Source organism: Schistocerca cancellata, chromosome 3 (assembly GCF_023864275.1).
Source record: "Schistocerca cancellata isolate TAMUIC-IGC-003103 chromosome 3, iqSchCanc2.1, whole genome shotgun sequence".
In the NCBI taxonomy this organism is placed as follows: domain Eukaryota; kingdom Metazoa; phylum Arthropoda; class Insecta; order Orthoptera; family Acrididae; genus Schistocerca; species Schistocerca cancellata.
Genome location: NC_064628.1, coordinates 422323772 through 422341873, shown reverse-complemented (window position 1 = coordinate 422341873; position 18102 = coordinate 422323772). Strand labels below are relative to the sequence as shown.

General features: G+C 44.8%; 1 protein-coding gene across 1 annotated transcript in view; it reads right to left on the bottom strand.

Annotated features, from left to right (window-relative positions):
• The window catches only part of LOC126176350 (probable H/ACA ribonucleoprotein complex subunit 1), a 118158-nt gene extending 101476 nt beyond the window's left edge, over positions 1 to 16682 (bottom strand). Inside the window, exon 1 of the mRNA XM_049923503.1 lies at positions 16516 to 16682. Within this exon, the coding sequence (XP_049779460.1) occupies positions 16516 to 16682 (167 nt within the window). The remainder of the gene's footprint in view (positions 1 to 16515) is intronic.
• Positions 16683 to 18102: the final 1420 nt, after the last annotated feature.

Below are 18102 nucleotides of genomic sequence, written 5' to 3'. Positions count from 1 at the left end.
AGGGGTGACCGAGACTTGTAACCAAATTGCATCCCATACCATCACGCCGGGTGATACGCCAGTATGGCGATGACGAATACACGCTTTCAATGTGCGTTCACCGCGATGTCGCCAAACACGGATGCGACCATCATGATGCTGTAAACAGAACCTGGATCCATTCGTGCACCCAGGTTCGTCGTTGAGTACACCATCGCAGGCACTCCTGTCTGTGATGCAGCGGCAAGGGTAACCGTAGCCATGGTCTCCGAGATGATACTCCATGCTGCTGCAAATGTCGTTGAACTGTTCGTGCAGATGGTTATTGTCTTGCAAACGTCCCCATCTGTTGACTCAAGAATCGAGACGTGGCTGCACGATCCTTTACAGCCATGCGGATAAGATGCCTGTCATCTCGACTGCTGAGTCATACGAGGCCATTGGGATCCAGCACGGCGTTCCGCATTACCCTCCTAAGCCCACTGATACCATATTGTGCTAACAGTCATTGGATCTCGACCAACGCGAGCAGCAATTTCGCGATGCGATAAACCGCAATCGCGGTAGGCTACAATCCGACCTTCATCAAAGTCGGAAACGTGATGGTACGCATTTCTGCTCCTTACACGAGGCATCAGAACGACGTTTCAGCAGGCAACGCAGGTGAACTGCTGTTTGTGTATGAGAAATCGGTTGGAAACTTTCCTCATTTCAGCACGTTGTAGGTGTCGCCACCGGCGCCAACCTTGTGTGAATCCTCTGAAAAGCCAATCATTTGCATATCACAGCATCTTCTTCATGTCGGTTAAATTTCTCATCTGTAGCACGTCATCTTCTTGGTGTAGCAAATTTTATGGCCAGTAGTGTAGATTAGACAAAATGGTCACGTACCCCTTGGCACTAATTTGACCAAGTACCTAAGGGGTCCTTGAAATATCCGATATATATCACTCTTTGGACGTATAAAGCTGGAAACAGCGTGAACGAAGACTCGTCCAGCCGAATGACGTTCTTCCGTTGCTCCTTATTCGGGGTTTCCCATTATGGACATTTCTCAGGAATGAGTGGTTTTGGAATTGCAGCTCTCCTTGCAATTCCCAGCTTATGGATTTTCCTTATTGCTGTTTTGTTACTGACAGAGTTTGCGAGTGCAAAAATCAGTTCTGTAGTGGCTTTCGCAGCGACTCTTAAAACACTAAACACTTATTCTCCTCTGGTTACGGAAACACGAGCAATTTGCCAACGTTCGACTTCAGTTAGCTACGACGTAATCCACTCACAGCTGTACAGAACTCTGTTTTGACCAAGACTGACGCCTGCAACGCATAGAGGATATTATAGAGCTGCAGCTCGTTGCCAAATACTGTACGACAGCGCAAACTGCACAGTTGACTAACATCTACATTTATGTTGAAGTATGCATATTTTGTATCAGTCTGTTTGATGTCCTGTAGACTATCGAATCGTTCCACCAGAAATCTTTTATTTTACGTCCTCAATGGGACAAATTTATTTTTGTCCATCATTCGTCTTTCTTATGGATTACTTGATTCCAAATGGTTCAAATGGCTCTGAGCACTATGGGACTCAACACCTTAGGTCATGAGTCCCCTTGAATTTAGAACTACTTAAACCTAACTAACCTAAGGACATCACACACACCCATGCCTGAGGCAGGATTCGAACCTGCGACCGCAGCAATCCCGCGGTTCCGGACTGCAGCGCCAGAACCGCACGGCCACCGCGGCCGGCACTTGATTCCACCAGTGTTATATTATACCTATCGGTTCTTACATTCCTCTACCATGACGGTATCACAACTGTGTCTCACCGATTTTCCTACTTACCTCGCAAGTCACTATAGCGCGATGTACTGGTTCCATCTCATGGTTTATAATTTTTCACAGTGATATTACTTACAGAATTCTTTTCAAAAATGGTTCAAATGGCTCTGAGCACTATGGGACTTAACATCCGTGGTCATCAGTCCCCTAGAACTTAGAACTACTTAAACCTAACTAACCTAAGGACATCACACACATCCATGCCCGAGGCAGGATTCGAATCTGCGACCGTAGCGCGGTTCCAGACTGAGAGCCGAGAACCGCTAGACCACCGCGGCCGGCAGAATTCTTTGCATTTAACTCGGTCTCAGGAACATATTATTATTCATGGTCCCGGTTTTAAGTCGTTCATCGCACATTTTGACTACCGACAGCCAGACTGCGAGAAAATGTCACCTGTCGATCCGAAAAATACGCTTGCTGTAGTGTGTGGAATTCTGTTTTCCATTTTTTGTACCGACAACTTTGACGATGAATCACTCTGTTTCATGTATTTTTCAAGACTACCATTGACCGCATCGTATCAGACGTACATACAATGAAAATAATTTAAGATTTTTTGAAACGTGGTATTAAGATTTTTCATGTTTTAAACAACACTGTGTATTACATACAGAATAGAACAAATAAAACGGAAAACATATGATAGGAAGATAAGATAGTCAACTTCATCTTTGTTAAACACAATAGTAGCATTTATTAATAATACGAATTCAGTGACTCAACGGTTTAGTATGGATAAGAAAAGATCAAGAAGTAATCGTTCATTTAAAACTGGGATTTATCTGTTGTTCTCGCATTGTGATGAATAGTAAATTGTTGGAAATTTTATGACATTTTTCAACTGAAATATTAGTCGCTGAAATTCAAGATACTGAACCCTCTGTCGATGTCGATCAAGTTCGTTATAAAAATGACGAAATTCATTTTCAGTATGTTTTCAATGAAGTAATTACCTAACTGGAGAACTCATGGAAAACACTTAAAACGATTTTGAAAATCTGGGCCGCGTAACTCGTTGGATAGTGAGGTACGGAATTTATGTCTATGAACAATTCGCGAAGCTTTTCGTTACTAACATGACTCCTTCTTTACAGTAACAGAGTGGTTGACATGTTGGTAGCAGTGTGGTTCTTCTTGGCTCACTTTGATAAACTTCTTTATTTCTTGGTGACCTGTAAACCCATTTCTCATCTATAAAACTCGTTGTAGACATGAAAAAGACTTGAGACTTAATAACGATTCGACAACGTGAACGTTTTATGAAGAAGATACTGTAAATTAACTGCGCTAAGCAGTTCCACTACATCTTCTCAAATGATCTCTAGGGCAATGCACAGTCAGCAAGAACCTTAGTTTTCAGCAATTCATTTTACCAGTGCCGGGTCATGCAAAATTTTACCAATGTGCAACAATGTGGTGGCCTATAGCTTTTTGACTTACAATGGTAGTAATCGTAACTAAATTGAGTATATAAACTTTAAGTATATAAAATGAACTGTTTAAATATATTTAAATTTTATGATTAATAGATTAACATGGTGAGGAATAAAATAAAATGAAAAAGATCGAAGCCAAGACGACAAATTGTCAGACGGCGTTCGTCACTGTTCCAGTCATTTGGTCTGGGCGGCCGTCACATGACACCCCTTTAAGTGTCTCGTTGAATATTTCACCCAGTTTTTTCTTTTTTTTTTTTGTTGCAGAGAGCAGCCAGCCATCTAACCGAACACCCCAAGTCCACTACGATACCACGCCTCCCATTACGTGAACTGGTGCACAAAAATCCCATGTATTGTATGCATAGATCTGCACAGAGCATTTTTGTCGTACAGCCCACTCAGGCGAAATATTCTAGGAACTTGAAAACGGCATCTACCTGCATCTGCTCACATAGTTTGAACAAAGTCGTTCAGCCTTGTCCCGTGTTCCCTAGTTGTTACATTTACAGTAAGAGTAACAGGAAGGAGAAGAAAAATGTTTAACGTTCCGTCGACAACTAGATTATTAGAGACGGAGAACAAGCTCGTATTAGGGACGGATGGGGAAGGAAACTGGCCGTGCCGTTTTAGAGGAACCATCCCGGCATTTGGCTGTAGCGATTTAGGGAAATCATGGAAAACCTACATCAGGATGGTCGGACGCAGGTCTGAACCGTCGTCCTCCCGAATCGGAGTCCAGAGTGCTAACCGCTGCGCCAGTTCGCTCGGTTTCATTTAGAGTAGGATACGGAACATTTTAAATCTCACTTTCTCCTCCAAATACCTACTGGAAAGGCCTATTTATCAGACTGTCTACAGATCACTTTCATACTAAATTTCCTCACATACTCCCTTTTGTTACCACTATCTATAGCCCTTTTACTTCCAGTAGTTTTAATCGTAACTAAACTGAATATATTAATTTTACACGTGTAAACTGAACTCTTTAAATATATTCAAATTTTGTGGTTAATAGGTTAACATTGCGAGGAATAAAACAAATTGAAAGAAAAAGTGTAGGTAACAGTGAGAATCGCCATTCAGCACGCTTGACCACTTGGCCAGGGCGCCGTTGTCACACTCTGCTGTTGCAAAGTAGGATACATGCAGTTTCAAAGAAAAATACTGCTGTGAGCAACATAGCTGCACATCGCAACATGATCAGTCGGAGTTGATCATAGTGCGGCTGATCATCGTTTCAGCACTCGACACCGGAAAGACTGCTTCAAAACACGTTTTCGTTCAGTTTATTTGCCTACCAGCGTGTTTTCGAAAAGAAATGGCGAAATTTTAGTGCGATTTCCAAAAAAATGGTTCAAATGGCTCTGAGCACTATGAGACTTAACTTCTAAGGTCATCAGTCCTCTAGACTTAGAACTACTTAAACCTAACTAACCTAACGACATCACACACATCCATGCTCGAGGCAGGATTCGAACCTGCGACCGTTGCGGTCACGCGGTTCCGGACTGTAGCGCCTAGAACCGCTCGTCCACCCAGGCCGGCTGTAATTTCCAACTTGCACTCGAAGAGAAGTGACGTATTCCGGTGTGTTTTCCTGCTCTCATTCAAAGAGAAATGGCATAATCTAAATTTGATATTTACAGTGTGCTATAGCTTATTAGAACATGATAACTGGCCGCCACTGCATTTTACCGTTTGGAACCGTAGATATTACCAGATGGCGCGTTATTCAACATGGTGTAACAACAGAAGAATATTGATGTGAATGTGTGTTTACTTAGTACTTTCTTATCAGATAGACGACACTGTGAATCGCTGACTCCGCCGAGACGAGCATTGCTACTTTGAACCCAAGCCACAGCGTAATTTTAGTAAAAGTAAGATTCTAGAACGTCGTATCTCCTTCACCCATCTAACTGCGTGCAGACAAATAACACCACATTATAAGCCGCTACATTTCCAGCAGATTTTCTGTGACGCATCCTTATTGGTGAATAAAAGTGGCAGGAACGTATTAAAATCTTAATTATCGGATCACGTGGTGTAAATTTCTGGTTATAAACTAGTTGAACAACTTTACTGTACAGTGAAAGTTACTAGGAATATGCAACCACCTTTCCTGTTTGCTTATCTCTCTCTCTCTCTTTTGGCTTCATATTTTCTCCTGTGACTTAGCTATTAGTTGACAATGGATATCTACCTTATGAAGTAAGCAGGAATTATTTACACGTACGTATCCTTACGTATTCAGTGATTTTCACCACCGAGACTCTTCACCTAGAGGGAAAGATGTAGAACAGCGGTGGCAGGGTGGAGGAAGATGGACACTAAACATTTTTTGAGGTTTGATCCTCTTCAACAATATGTAAGTGTGCATGCTTTAATTAGCGTTTTCACTGAAAGTAGAATCTTCTAAGTTGTTACGCTACGTCATGTAAACTATTAGAGTTTCTACTTACACAATCGACATTTGGACCCTTCTGTTAGTATTCTTCTTCAGCACCTTCTGGTATCGCCAGTTAGGTGAACTTCAGCCTGACAGCCTAGAAGGTTTTACTTTTAATGTGAGGTCTAATCTGCACACAGCCTTCTTAAAGGAATAGTAATGACGTTAATCATGGGTGGTTTACGAAATCCACAGATAACTTAAGCCAAAAAAAATGGATATCAATTCGAGCGAAATTTCTCCCATCAGCCTTCCTTCTCTTAACGTTCGAGCCCCACAACGCCCTCAAAGCGTCTGCAGTAAAAGTACAATAGCCGTAAGAGTGCGAAAGAGCTATCTGCTTCCGAATTGATCGTTGTAAATTAGAAATACAATTGCTACGTCTGCTTTAACTGGTGAGGCGAAATAAAAGATCCAGCTGCTAAATGTACAGTATGTCGTGTTCTGTTTTGTAAAATGATTTTCTTTAGCACGTTTGAAATTTTCTGTGTACGGAAATCATTCGAAAATATTGTCGGACCAAAACGTTTTTGTTATGTGTGTTTATAGGGTGATAGATATCATCAGACTTCCGGAAAAATAAGCGTTCGGCAACGTAAAATTGTCTCAGATGATAGGAACCCTGAGGTAAATAGGAGTAGGCTATAGGGAAAGATAGTTGATACACAAAATATATAAGAACGAGATTGGAAGTTGAAGCACAACGTGCTCGGACTAAAAAGGGTGTAAGACATGGAGGTAGACTTTCACTCCTACTGTTCAATCCAAACAGAGGAGAAGTAATGACGGAAATTAAAAAAAAAGTTCAAGAGTAAGATTTAAATCCAGGATGAAATATCAATGATAGGATTCACTGATGGCATTGCTAGCCTCAGTGAAGGTGAACAAAAATTACTGACTCTGAACAATGGAATGAAGTCTCAAGAGTACAGAATACGGATTAAGTGTGAATCGAATAAAGGTGAAAGTAACGAGAAGTGGTAGAATTTAAAATTGAGGGAAACTTAACATCAAAATTGATCACGAAGTAGATGACGTTAATGATTTCTGCTACCTTGGAAACAAAATAACCCACGACAGGCGAAACAAGGACGACATAAAAACCAGAATAGCAAAGGAAAAGTCAGGAAGGTCTATTAGTATGAAACACAACCCTTAATTTGAGAATAAATTTCTGAGAATGTACGTCTGGAGCAGAGCATTGCATGGTAATGAATTGTGGGCAGTGTAAAAACCGGTCATAGCATTGAGATATGGTGCTAAAAGAATGTGGAAAATTAGGTTCTCTGCAGAATCGACGAAGAAACGGACATTTTAAAAACACTGACAGGAGGAAGGAGTGTGGTGATTGGACATGTGTTTCGACATCAGGGAATCACTTCCGTGATACTGGTGGTAGCTCAAGAGAGTAAAATAGGTAGAGGAAGATAGGTATTGGAGTAAAGCTAAAAGTAATTGACGACGTTGGATACAATAGCTATCTGATATGAAGTGTGTCGGGCTGCATCAAGCCAGGCAGAAGATGTATGACATAAATAAATATATAAAACCAGTTGTGAATGGGGAAGGGAGACAGAAAGGAATCACACTGTGATGGCACATTCACAAAGGAGGCCGATAAAATGATACAAATTAATAATTACTTATATTAGAGTAAATGAAGGACTTGAGGCTAAAAGTTAATTAAGATATGTGCAGTCGTCCCACGTCAAAGATGGTACCTCACAATGGACCCACAAGTAAGGATGGTCGCTGTCTGATGCAGCAACGAATGAGGGTCGTCAGTGTACACACGCCCTCATGAGGTGGCATACGCCACCGCTGCAGGAAGAAAATGGTTCAAATGGCTCTGGGCACTATGGGACTTAACTGCTGAGGTCATCAGTCCCCTAGAACTTAGAACTACTTAAACCTAACTAACCTAAGGACATCGCACACATCCATGCCCGAGGCAGGATTCAAAACTGCGACTGTAGCAATCGCGCGGTTCCAGACTGTAGTGCCTAGAACCGCTCGGCCACTCTGGCCGGCACTGCAGGAAGAGTACTTACGTCAGAGCACAGTGACGCTCAGCCCCATCTGCAAACATCGCTTAAGATGACAGCAGCGTCTTACTGCAGATCCAGCAGCACGAATTGTTTTAGAAGTCAAAGCTGCATGGAGCTGAGACTTCCGTTCTGTATTGTGTCAAGTGAAAGTTTTAGAGGATAGCGACAGTAACCAATATGTGACAATCCTGTGGACATTGATTGATTTCAAGTTTACTATTCTATCTTGTTCAAGTTTTAATGAAGTGATCTAATATTTTCTGTGTGTTGTATTATCCACTCAATCTCCTCCACATATAAATCTACACTTGCTAGAACCCACAGTGCCGTCGCGACTGTCTCAAGCGTTTCTGCGTCCGGCAGTGCAAGACACTTCGGTAATTAATGAGTGTGAAAATTTGCGTATCAATATTGTGTATGTTGCGAGGGCATCCGAGAAATGAAAAACATAATTATATTGGTGGTACATAGGTATATAGGTATTTTCCTGTGACTTTTGCCAATAAGTACTTACTTCCATTAAAGAGATGGCAGTTTCCGTTAGAATGAAGTCAGTCTATCTACTTGACCGCCTTGCACGTAGGAATACACATACAAGACATAGTTCGCCGGTAGAAGGCTCGAGTGCCTGCAAACTTAAGGTTGCTGGGTGGTCTTTCTAGAAATACTGCGAGAGTCACAGTTACGCTGGCCATAAAACGTAGGTGGCACTTACGGCCGTTGAGTGTTTCGCTTGGGAGAAGAGGAAGTAAATTGCAGTCCAAGTAAGTTCACGCTTTCCACTTGCCTTGGCGGGGCATGTTATAGCAGAACTGAAGTCTCAGAAAAATTAGGGAAGGCTGCCAGCTTTCGAAGTGCGAACCATCAAGCATCGGGTTGCTTACTATATGCGACAACTCAAACAAATATTACTATGATGGCTCAAAAGTACGACCGCCACCGAATCACGTTAACATCTACGCTGGAGCTCAGCTAACGCTGAACGTTCTGCTGCCAACGTATCATTCTCTGGTAGAATCTCTCTCCTGCATTTCAATACTTCTTGTGTGTATTGTTTTCTCTGGTGACCGAGCGTTAACTGCTGGTCCAGTAACCTGTCAACATGAACCAATCTGTTTGTGATTTTCCCCTCATTTAAATGAGCTTATATATCTGTAATTGAGGGCCATATACAGTATATATATACAAATAACATAGTGGATAACGTCGGATGTCCTATGAGGTTTTTTCGTCACACCATAAAACTGTAGCGAAATGCAGGAAAACCTGCAGAACACCAACGCATGGTGCAGTGACTGGCAGTTGACACATAGCATAGACACACATAATCTGTTACGTATAAATAGGCGGGAAAGCCTATTGTTGTATGGTTACACCATTGCAGTAAAATCACTGGAAGCAGTCACGTCACATCCATTATATATCCTGGAGTACGACTATGGCGCAATGTGAAGTGGAACTACCATGTAAAAATAATCGCCGGTAGGGCAAATGTCGGACTGACAATCAGTGGAAGAAGCCTCATGAAGTGTAGGAGGTAGCTTACAAATTCCTCATTGGACCACTAATTGAATAATGCTCGTCAGTTTGTGATTTGTACAAGTCAGGAATGGTGCAGGAAATGGAGAAGAACCAAAGAAGAGCACAGCGTTTCGTTACGAATCCACTTAGTAAGCGGAAAGCGTCACGGAGCTGCTCAGTTAACTACACAACTGGTCATTAAAATTGCTACACCAAGAAGAAATGCAGATGATAAACGGGTATTCATTGGACAAATATATTATACTAGAACTGACATGTGATTACATTTTCACGCAATTTGGGTGCATCGATCCTGAGAAATCAGTACCCAGAACAACCACCTCTGGCCGTAGTAACGGCCTTGATACGCCTGGGCATTGAGTGAAACAGAGCTTGGATGGCGTGTACAGGTATAGCTGCCCATGCAGCTTCAACACGATACCACAGTAGTGACTGTCGTATTGTGACGAGCCAGTTGCTCGGCCACCATTGACCAGACGTTTTCAGTTGGTGAGAGATCTGGAGAATGTGCTGGCCAGGGCAGCAGTCGATCATTTTCTGTATCCAGAAAGGCCCATACAGGACCTGCAACATGCGGTCGTGCATTATCCTGCTGAAATGCGGACAAGAGGTGACCGAGACGTGTAACCAATGGCACCCCATACCATCACGCTGGGTGATACGCCAGTATGGCGATGACGAATATACGCTTCCAATGTGCGTTCACCGCGATGTCGCCAACCACGGATGCGGCCATCAAGATTCTGTAAACAGAACCTGGATTCGTCCGAAAAAATGACGTTTTGCCATTCGTGCACCTAGGTTCGTCGTTGAGTACACCATCGCAGGTGCTCCTGTCTGTGATGCAGCGTCAAGGGTAACCGCAGCCATGGACTCCGAGCTGATAGTCCATACTGCTGCGAACGTCGTCGAACTGTTCGTGCAGATGGTTGTTGCCTTGCAAACGTTCCCATCTGTTGACTCAGGGATCGAGACGTGGCTGAACGATCCGTTACAGCCATGTGGGTAAGATGTCTGTCATCTCGACTGCTAGTGATACGAGGCCGTTGGGATCCACCACGGCGTTCCGTAATACCCTGCTGAACCCACCGATACCATATTCTGCTAACAGTCATTGGATCTCGACCAATGCTAGCAGCAATGTCTCGATACGATAAACCGCAATTGCGATAGCCTACAATCCGACCTTTATCAAAGTCGGAAACGTGATGGTACGCATTTCTCCTCCTTACACGAGGCATCAGAACAACGTTTCACCAGGCATTGCCGGTGAACTGCTGTTTGTTTATGAGAATTTGGTTGGAAACTTTCCTCATGTCAGCACGTTGTAGGTGTCGCCACCGGCGCAAACCTTGTGTGAATGCTCTGAAAAGCTAATCATTTGCATATCACAGCATCTTCTTCCTGTCGGTTAAATTTCGCGTCTGTAGCACGTCATCTTCATGGTGTAGCAATTTTAATGGCCAGTAGTGTATGATGGCTCAAAAGTACGACCGCCACCGAATCACGTTAACATCCACGCTGGAGCTTAGGTAACGCTAAACGTTCTGCTGCCGACGTATCATTCTCTGATAGGATCTCTCTCTGACCCACCTTAATTTTCTCCTGCACTTCAATACTTCTTGTGTGTATTTTTTTCCTGGTGACCGAGGGTTGACTGCTGGTCCAGTAACTTGTCAACATGGACCAGTCTGTTTGTGATTTTCCCCTCATTTAAATGAGCTTATATATCTGTAATTGAGGGCCATATACAGTATATACACTCCTGGAAATGGAAAAAAGAACACATTGACACCGGTGTGTCAGACCCACCATACTTGCTCCGGACACTGCGAGAGGGCTGTACAAACAATGATCACACGCACGGCACAGCGAACACACCAGGAACCGCGGTGTTGGCCGTCGGATGGCGCTAGCTGCGCAGCATTTGTGCACCGCCGCCGTCAGTGTCAGCCAGTTTGCCGTGGCATACGGAGCTCCATCGCAGTCTTTAACACTGGTAGCATGCCGCGACAGCGTGGACGTGAACCGTATGTGCAGTTGACGGACTTTGAGCGAGGGCGTATAGTGGGCATGCGGGAGGCCAGGTGGACGTACCGCCGAATTGCTCAACACGTGGGGCGTGAGGTCTCCACAGTACATCGATGTTGTCGCCAGTGGTCGGCGGAAGGTGCACGTGCCCGTCGACCTGGGACCGGACCGCAGCGACGCACGGATGCACGCCAAGACCGTAGGATCCTACGCAGTGCCGTAGGGGACCGCACCGCCACTTCCCAGCAAATTAGGGACACTGTTGCTCCTGGGGTATCGGCGAGGACCATTCGCAACCGTCTCCATGAAGCTGGGCTACGGTCCCGCACACCGTTAGGCCGTCTTCCGCTCACGCCCCAACATCGTGCAGCCCGCCTCCAGTGGTGTCGCGACAGGCGTGAATGGAGGGACGAATGGAGACGTGTCGTCTTCAGCGATGAGAGTCGCTTCTGCCTTGGTGCCAATGATGGTCGTATGCGTGTTTGGCGCCGTGCAGGTGAGCGCCACAATCAGGACTGCATACGACCGAGGCACACAGGGCCAACACCCGGCATCATGGTGTGGGGAGCGATCTCCTACACTGGCCGTACACCACTGCTGATCGTCGAGGGGACACTGAATAGTGCACGGTACATCCAAACCGTCATCGAACCCATCGTTCTACCATTCCTAGACCGGCAAGGGAACTTGCTGTTCCAACAGGACAATGCACGTCCGCATGTATCCCGTGCCACCCAACGTGCTCTAGAAGGTGTAAGTCAACTACCCTGGCCAGCAAGATCTCCGGATCTGTCCCCCATTGAGCATGTTTGGGACTGGATGAAGCGTCGTCTCACGCGGTCTGCACGTCCAGCACGAACGCTGGTCCAACTGAGGCGCCAGGTGGAAATGGCATGGCAAGCCGTTCCACAGGACTACATCCAGCATCTCTACGATCGTCTCCATGGGCGAATAGCAGCCTGCATTGCTGCGAAAGGTGGATATACACTGTACTAGTGCCGACATTGTGCATGCTCTGTTGCCTGTGTCTATGTGCCTGTGGTTCCGTCAGTGTGATCATGTGATGTATCTGACCCCAGGAATGTGTCAATAAAGTTTCCCCTTCCTGGGACAATGAATTCACGGTGTTCTTATTTCAATTTCCAGGAGTGTATATACAAATAACATAGTGGATAACGTCGGATGTCCTATGAGGTTTTTTCGTCACACCATAAAACTGTAGCGAAATGCAGGAAAACCTGCAGAACATCAACGCATGGTGCAGTGACTGGCAGTTGACACATAGCATAGACACACATAACCTATTACGTATAAATGAGGCGGGAAAGCCTATTGTTGTATGGTTACACCATTGCAGTAAAATCACTGGAAGCAGTCACATCCATTATATATCCTAGAGTACGACTACGGAGCAATGTGAAGTGGAAGTACCACGTAAAAATAATCGCCGGTAGGGCAAATGTCGGACTGACAGTCAGTGGAAGAAGCCTCATGGAGTGTAGTTCATCCACAAAGGTGGTAACTTACAAAACCCTAGTTGGACCACCACTTCAATACTGCTCGTCAGTCTGGGATCTGTAAAAGTCATGAATGGGGAAGGAAATAGAGAAGAACCAAATAAGAGCACAGCGTTTCGTTACAAATCCACTTAGTAAGCGGAAAGCGTCACGGAGCTGCTCAGCTAACTACATTGGCAAACGATACAAGTCAAGCGTTCCAATAGCATACGTTACTAGACGAGTCAACCAGTATGTTGCTGACTCCTACGTATATCTCGCGAGAAGATTAACAACAAATGAAAATGAAAGATTTTTTTCCTTTGCTGGTTTCGCGCATATATGAGGTCCAAATAAAACTTTTTTATATAAAGTGATTCCCAGTTAGATGCCAAATATTTTATTTGGTTTGTGTTGGTGGTATTTTTTCACTACAGGCTTGTTACGGCTAATACGCCATCGTCAAGTGTAGTTATTGATGTTGCAATTAACATAGCTTTTTACGCCTATGAATACAACATATTAAGTCGTTTTATAATTTTTCTAGACAAGTATCCGCTCTAAAAATCAGTGTGAACGTCACTCCATACAGACGTGAGCAAAGTTATAAAATAGCGTTTTCTGAAATATCCATAGACGTATTGAAGCTGCATTAATTGTAACATCAACAGGTACACTTCACAATGGCATAGTAATCGAAACTACAATGTTCTACAGAAGTTTGGAATATTATTGTAAAATGTAGTCTACGATACTAGAGGTCTCACAGATCTAGGCACTTCGTGCATTGTCCACGGTGTTATTACTGACATACTTTGTGGCCGTTTCCCAGACACGTAAAAACACCGCCGCCGCAGCGGCATACCATGAGCAGTCCAGTATCAACAAAAGCTCCATTCAGTTTGTGTTCAGCACTGAAGTTGTTACCGATCGGCTATATGTCATTCAATGTGGTGTGTCTAAGCTGTTGAGAAAATACAGAGAGACTATAAATGTGAACGATAGACCTCACAATGGTCGTCCTCGTATGTCAACATCAATGCAGGATCATTTTCTCCAACTGTCGGCTAAAATGCGACTAACATCAACCGCCAGAAATATTGGAAATGCCTTCCCCCGAGCAACAGGATTCGTATCTCAGACCAAAGACTGTGTGGAAGCTTGAATCAGGGTGGTCTTCATTCCTGATGACCAAAGAGAAGTTTTGCAGTGAACCAACGGAACCGGCGCAATAGAAGGCCCAGGGCTATTGTACATCAACGCTGGACCATTGCAGAAGAGAGTAATGTTACGTTTCCTGAAGAGACCAGGATTGGTTTACGACTGGACACTCGACGTCCATCCGTTTACAGGTGGAAGCGTAATGGTTCAAATGGCTCTGAGCACTATGGGACTTAACATCTATGGTCATCAGTCCCCTAGAACTTAGAATTACTTAAACCTAACTAACCTAAGGACATCACACAACACCCAGTCATCACGAGGCAGAGAAAATCCCTGACTCCGCCGGGAATCGAACCCGGGAACCCGTGCGCGGGAAGCGAGAACGCTACCGCACGACCACGAGCTGCGGACAGGAAGCGTAATGTTCTGGACGGCAATGATTATGGAACGGCAGACCCCTGTAATTCCCATTTGCGGTAATTTCACTGGTACTCGATACTTCCAAGAGGTCCTGCAGACGATAGTAAGGTCCTACAGACTTAAAGTCGGTGACAATACAAGACCGCACCGTACCGTCTTCAGAGATGCAACATCAACTGAATGCATTCCCAACACAGGCCCCAGTCATGAATGCAACTGAACCTGCACAGGACCTGTTGAAGGTGGCCATTGCACAACGTCAGAATGCACCTGACAGTATTCAGGTCTTCACTGACGCTACCACTGAGGAGTGGAACCTCATACTCCAAGATAAACTTGATGGTCTCATCCAGAATATGCCCTGCAGTGTGGACGAACTCATCCGTGTGTTTGGAGCACATACTAAAAAAAAAAAATGGTTCAAAATGGCTCTGAGCACTATGAGACTTAACTTCTGAGATCATCAGTCCCCTAGAACTTAGAACTACTCAAAACTAACCAACCTAAGGACATCACACACAGCCATGCCCGAGGCATGATTCGAACCTGCGACCGTAGCGGTCGCGCGGTTCCAGACTGTAGCGCCTAGAACCGCTCGGCCACCCTGGCCGGCATACTAATAAAGACTGATAATCACTCTCATGAGGCAAAGGTTTTCAGTGTTTTTTATTTCAAGATGTACACTTAGACGATGGGCCTGCTTTGTTTTGCAATGATTTTTGTAACCAACCAAAATCGTTCTTGTTTTCAGAAGCAATCATGTTTATTTTGTTAATAAGGTGCTGTACAAACCTCAATGGGTGTAGTATAGGCAGTCATTGCAGTAAAATCTACGATATTCCAAACTTTTGTCGAGGTGTGTAATTTGTAGTGAGGAAATATGACCAGGACAACCCGCCATGGTAGTCGAGAGCGATAACGCGCTGCTTCTTGGACTCGGGTAGGCACGCCGGCCCTGGATCGAATCCGCCCGGCGGATTAACGACGAGGATCGATGTGCCGGCCAGTGTGAATGTAGTTTTTAGGCGGTTTTCAACGTCCCACTGGGTGAATACCGGGCTGGTCGCCATGTTCCGCCTCAGTTATACGGCTCGCAGATATCTGAACACTTTCGCACTATTCCATGGATTACACTCGACGCAGACAGTTGGGGTGCACTGATTCCGTCCCGGGGGGCACGGGATAGCGGCAGGAAGGGCATCCGGCCACCTCTTAACCATTGACATGCCGAATCCGATTAACGATGGCTGACCCTGCGGGACAAGGCTCAAGCGATAGAAAAAAATACGACCAGGACAAGCTAAATACAATATTTTGTAGCTGACTGAGAATCAATTCGTATAGAAAACTGGAGAAATTCTAGCTCACACGAAGGCTTACCAACAATCGTTCTTCCCGCGTGCCATTCGCGACTGAAACAGGGAAGGGGGAACTGACAGCGGTTCACCCAATACTGTCCGCAACACACCATAAGATGGCTTGCGGAATATAGACAAAGATGTAGATTTGCTTTCGTCTACGACTCCTATTTTCATGTGGTTGTAATCTCATCAGTCCTTAATTTGTAGACCTATTTGTGGCTTAATGAAAATCACTGTGACTGAACGAGAGACCAAGATTAATTACGGTTGCAGGTACGAGAAGAAGCTGATTCCTGCATTACGGTCAGGACAGGAAGTCGGAAGGCAGGTGGCCATTTTAGTAAGAACAGCGTCGCGACAGGATATATTACAACGCCAGTGATTGCATTCGAAAGCTGTGGGGCAAGCAGAAACTTATCGTAGTCTGAAAAAAAAAGTGCTGTTTGTGTGAAGAACAATGTTCGTTTAACACCTGTGTTGTCTGTCCTAACAGGTACAATAAACCTTCAAAATACCCCTGGAAAGAAGTGCAAAGTATTCTATAAATTTTTAATAAAACAAGATATTCAAATGACCGGTATACTTCCGTTGTTGAAATGAGTGGTTTTCTACCTTTTTAAGGCTTCATGGTACATGAAATTTATCAAAACAGGTGTCGCTTCCTCGTGGCGTGTTGCCTTAAGCTGCGTAATACTTCCGCTGCCGCTGCTGCTGCGGCGGATCTTGTGAGAGAGTTTACCTGTAGCTGGCAGAGCGCGGCGCGGCGCGGCGCGGCACTTCTTCACTGGCAGCAACAGGTTGCTCCTCCCGCTTGTCTCGGGCGGAAATGCAGAGAGCGTTGCCAAACTTCTGCCATAATTCTCTCAGCCGGTATTCGGCCACACTCTGCTTCAACCGTTTCTTCATGTTCGTCGAAAGATAACGTCAGTCGAGACTGGAGACAGATGTGTTTAAGACCTGGTGACGACAGCAAAGTCTGCTGATGTGTTTTTCTTGGTTATAGAAGAGCTTCGCCCCTTGTTCAGACAAACGATTGCCAGATCCTTTTTATTTTTATTTATTTATTGCCCGTCGTAAACTATGCCAACTCGCCCGAGAAAATACATCAGCACGAATCTTTTAAATTTATAGATTTACTGCCGACATAGGTTGATCCAAACGTAAGGTAAACAGCTCCGAACCCAACATTATAATCATCAAGATCATCAACATCAAATACACTACTGGCCATTAAAATTCCTACACCCAGAAGAAATGCAGATGATAAACGGGTATTCATTGGACAAATATATTATACTAGAACTGATTACATTTTACATTGGGTGCATAGATCCTTAGAAATCAGTACCCAGAACAACCACCTCTGGCCGTAATAACGGCCTTGATACGCCTGGGCATTGAGTCAAACAGAGCTTGGATGGCGGGTACAGGTACAGCTGATCATGCAGCTTCAACACGATACCACAGTTCATCAAGAGTAGTGACTGGCGTATTGTGACAAACCAGTTGCTCGGCCACCACTGACCAGACGTTTTCAATTGGTGAGAGATCTGGAGAATGTGCTGGCCAGGGCAGCAGTCGAACATTTTCTGTATCCAGAAAGGCCCATACAGGACCTGCAACATGCGGTCGTGCATTGAAATGTAGGGTTTCGCAGGGATCGAATGAAGGGTAGAGCCACGGGGGTAACACATCTGAATGTAACGTTCACTGTTCAAAGTGTCGTCAATGCGAACAAGAGGTGACCGAACGTGGCACCCCATACCATCACACCGGGTGATACGCCAGTATGGCGATGAAGAATATACGCTTCCAATGTGAGTTCACCGCGATGTCGCCAACCACGGATGCGGCCATCAACATTCTGTAAACAGAACCTGGATTCGTCCGAAAAAAATGACGTTTTGCCATTCGTGCACCTAGGTTCGTCGTTGAGTACACCATCGCAGGCGCTCGTGTCTGTGATGCAGCGTCAAGGGTAACCGCAGCCATGGTCTCCGAGCTGATAGTCCATACTGCTGCAAACGTCGTCGAACTGTTCGTGCAGATGGTTGTTGTCTTGCGAACGATTCCATCTGTTGACTCAGGAATCGAGATGTGGCTGCACGATCCGTTACAGCCATGCGGATAAGATGCCTGTCATCTCGACTGCTAGTGATACGAGGCCGTTGGGATCCACCACGGCGTTCCGTAATACCCTGATGAACCCACCGATACCATATTCTGCTAACAGTCATTGGATCTCGACCAATGCTAGCAGCAACGTCGCGATACGATAAACCGCAATCGCGATGGGCTACAATCCGACATTTATCAAAGTCGGAAA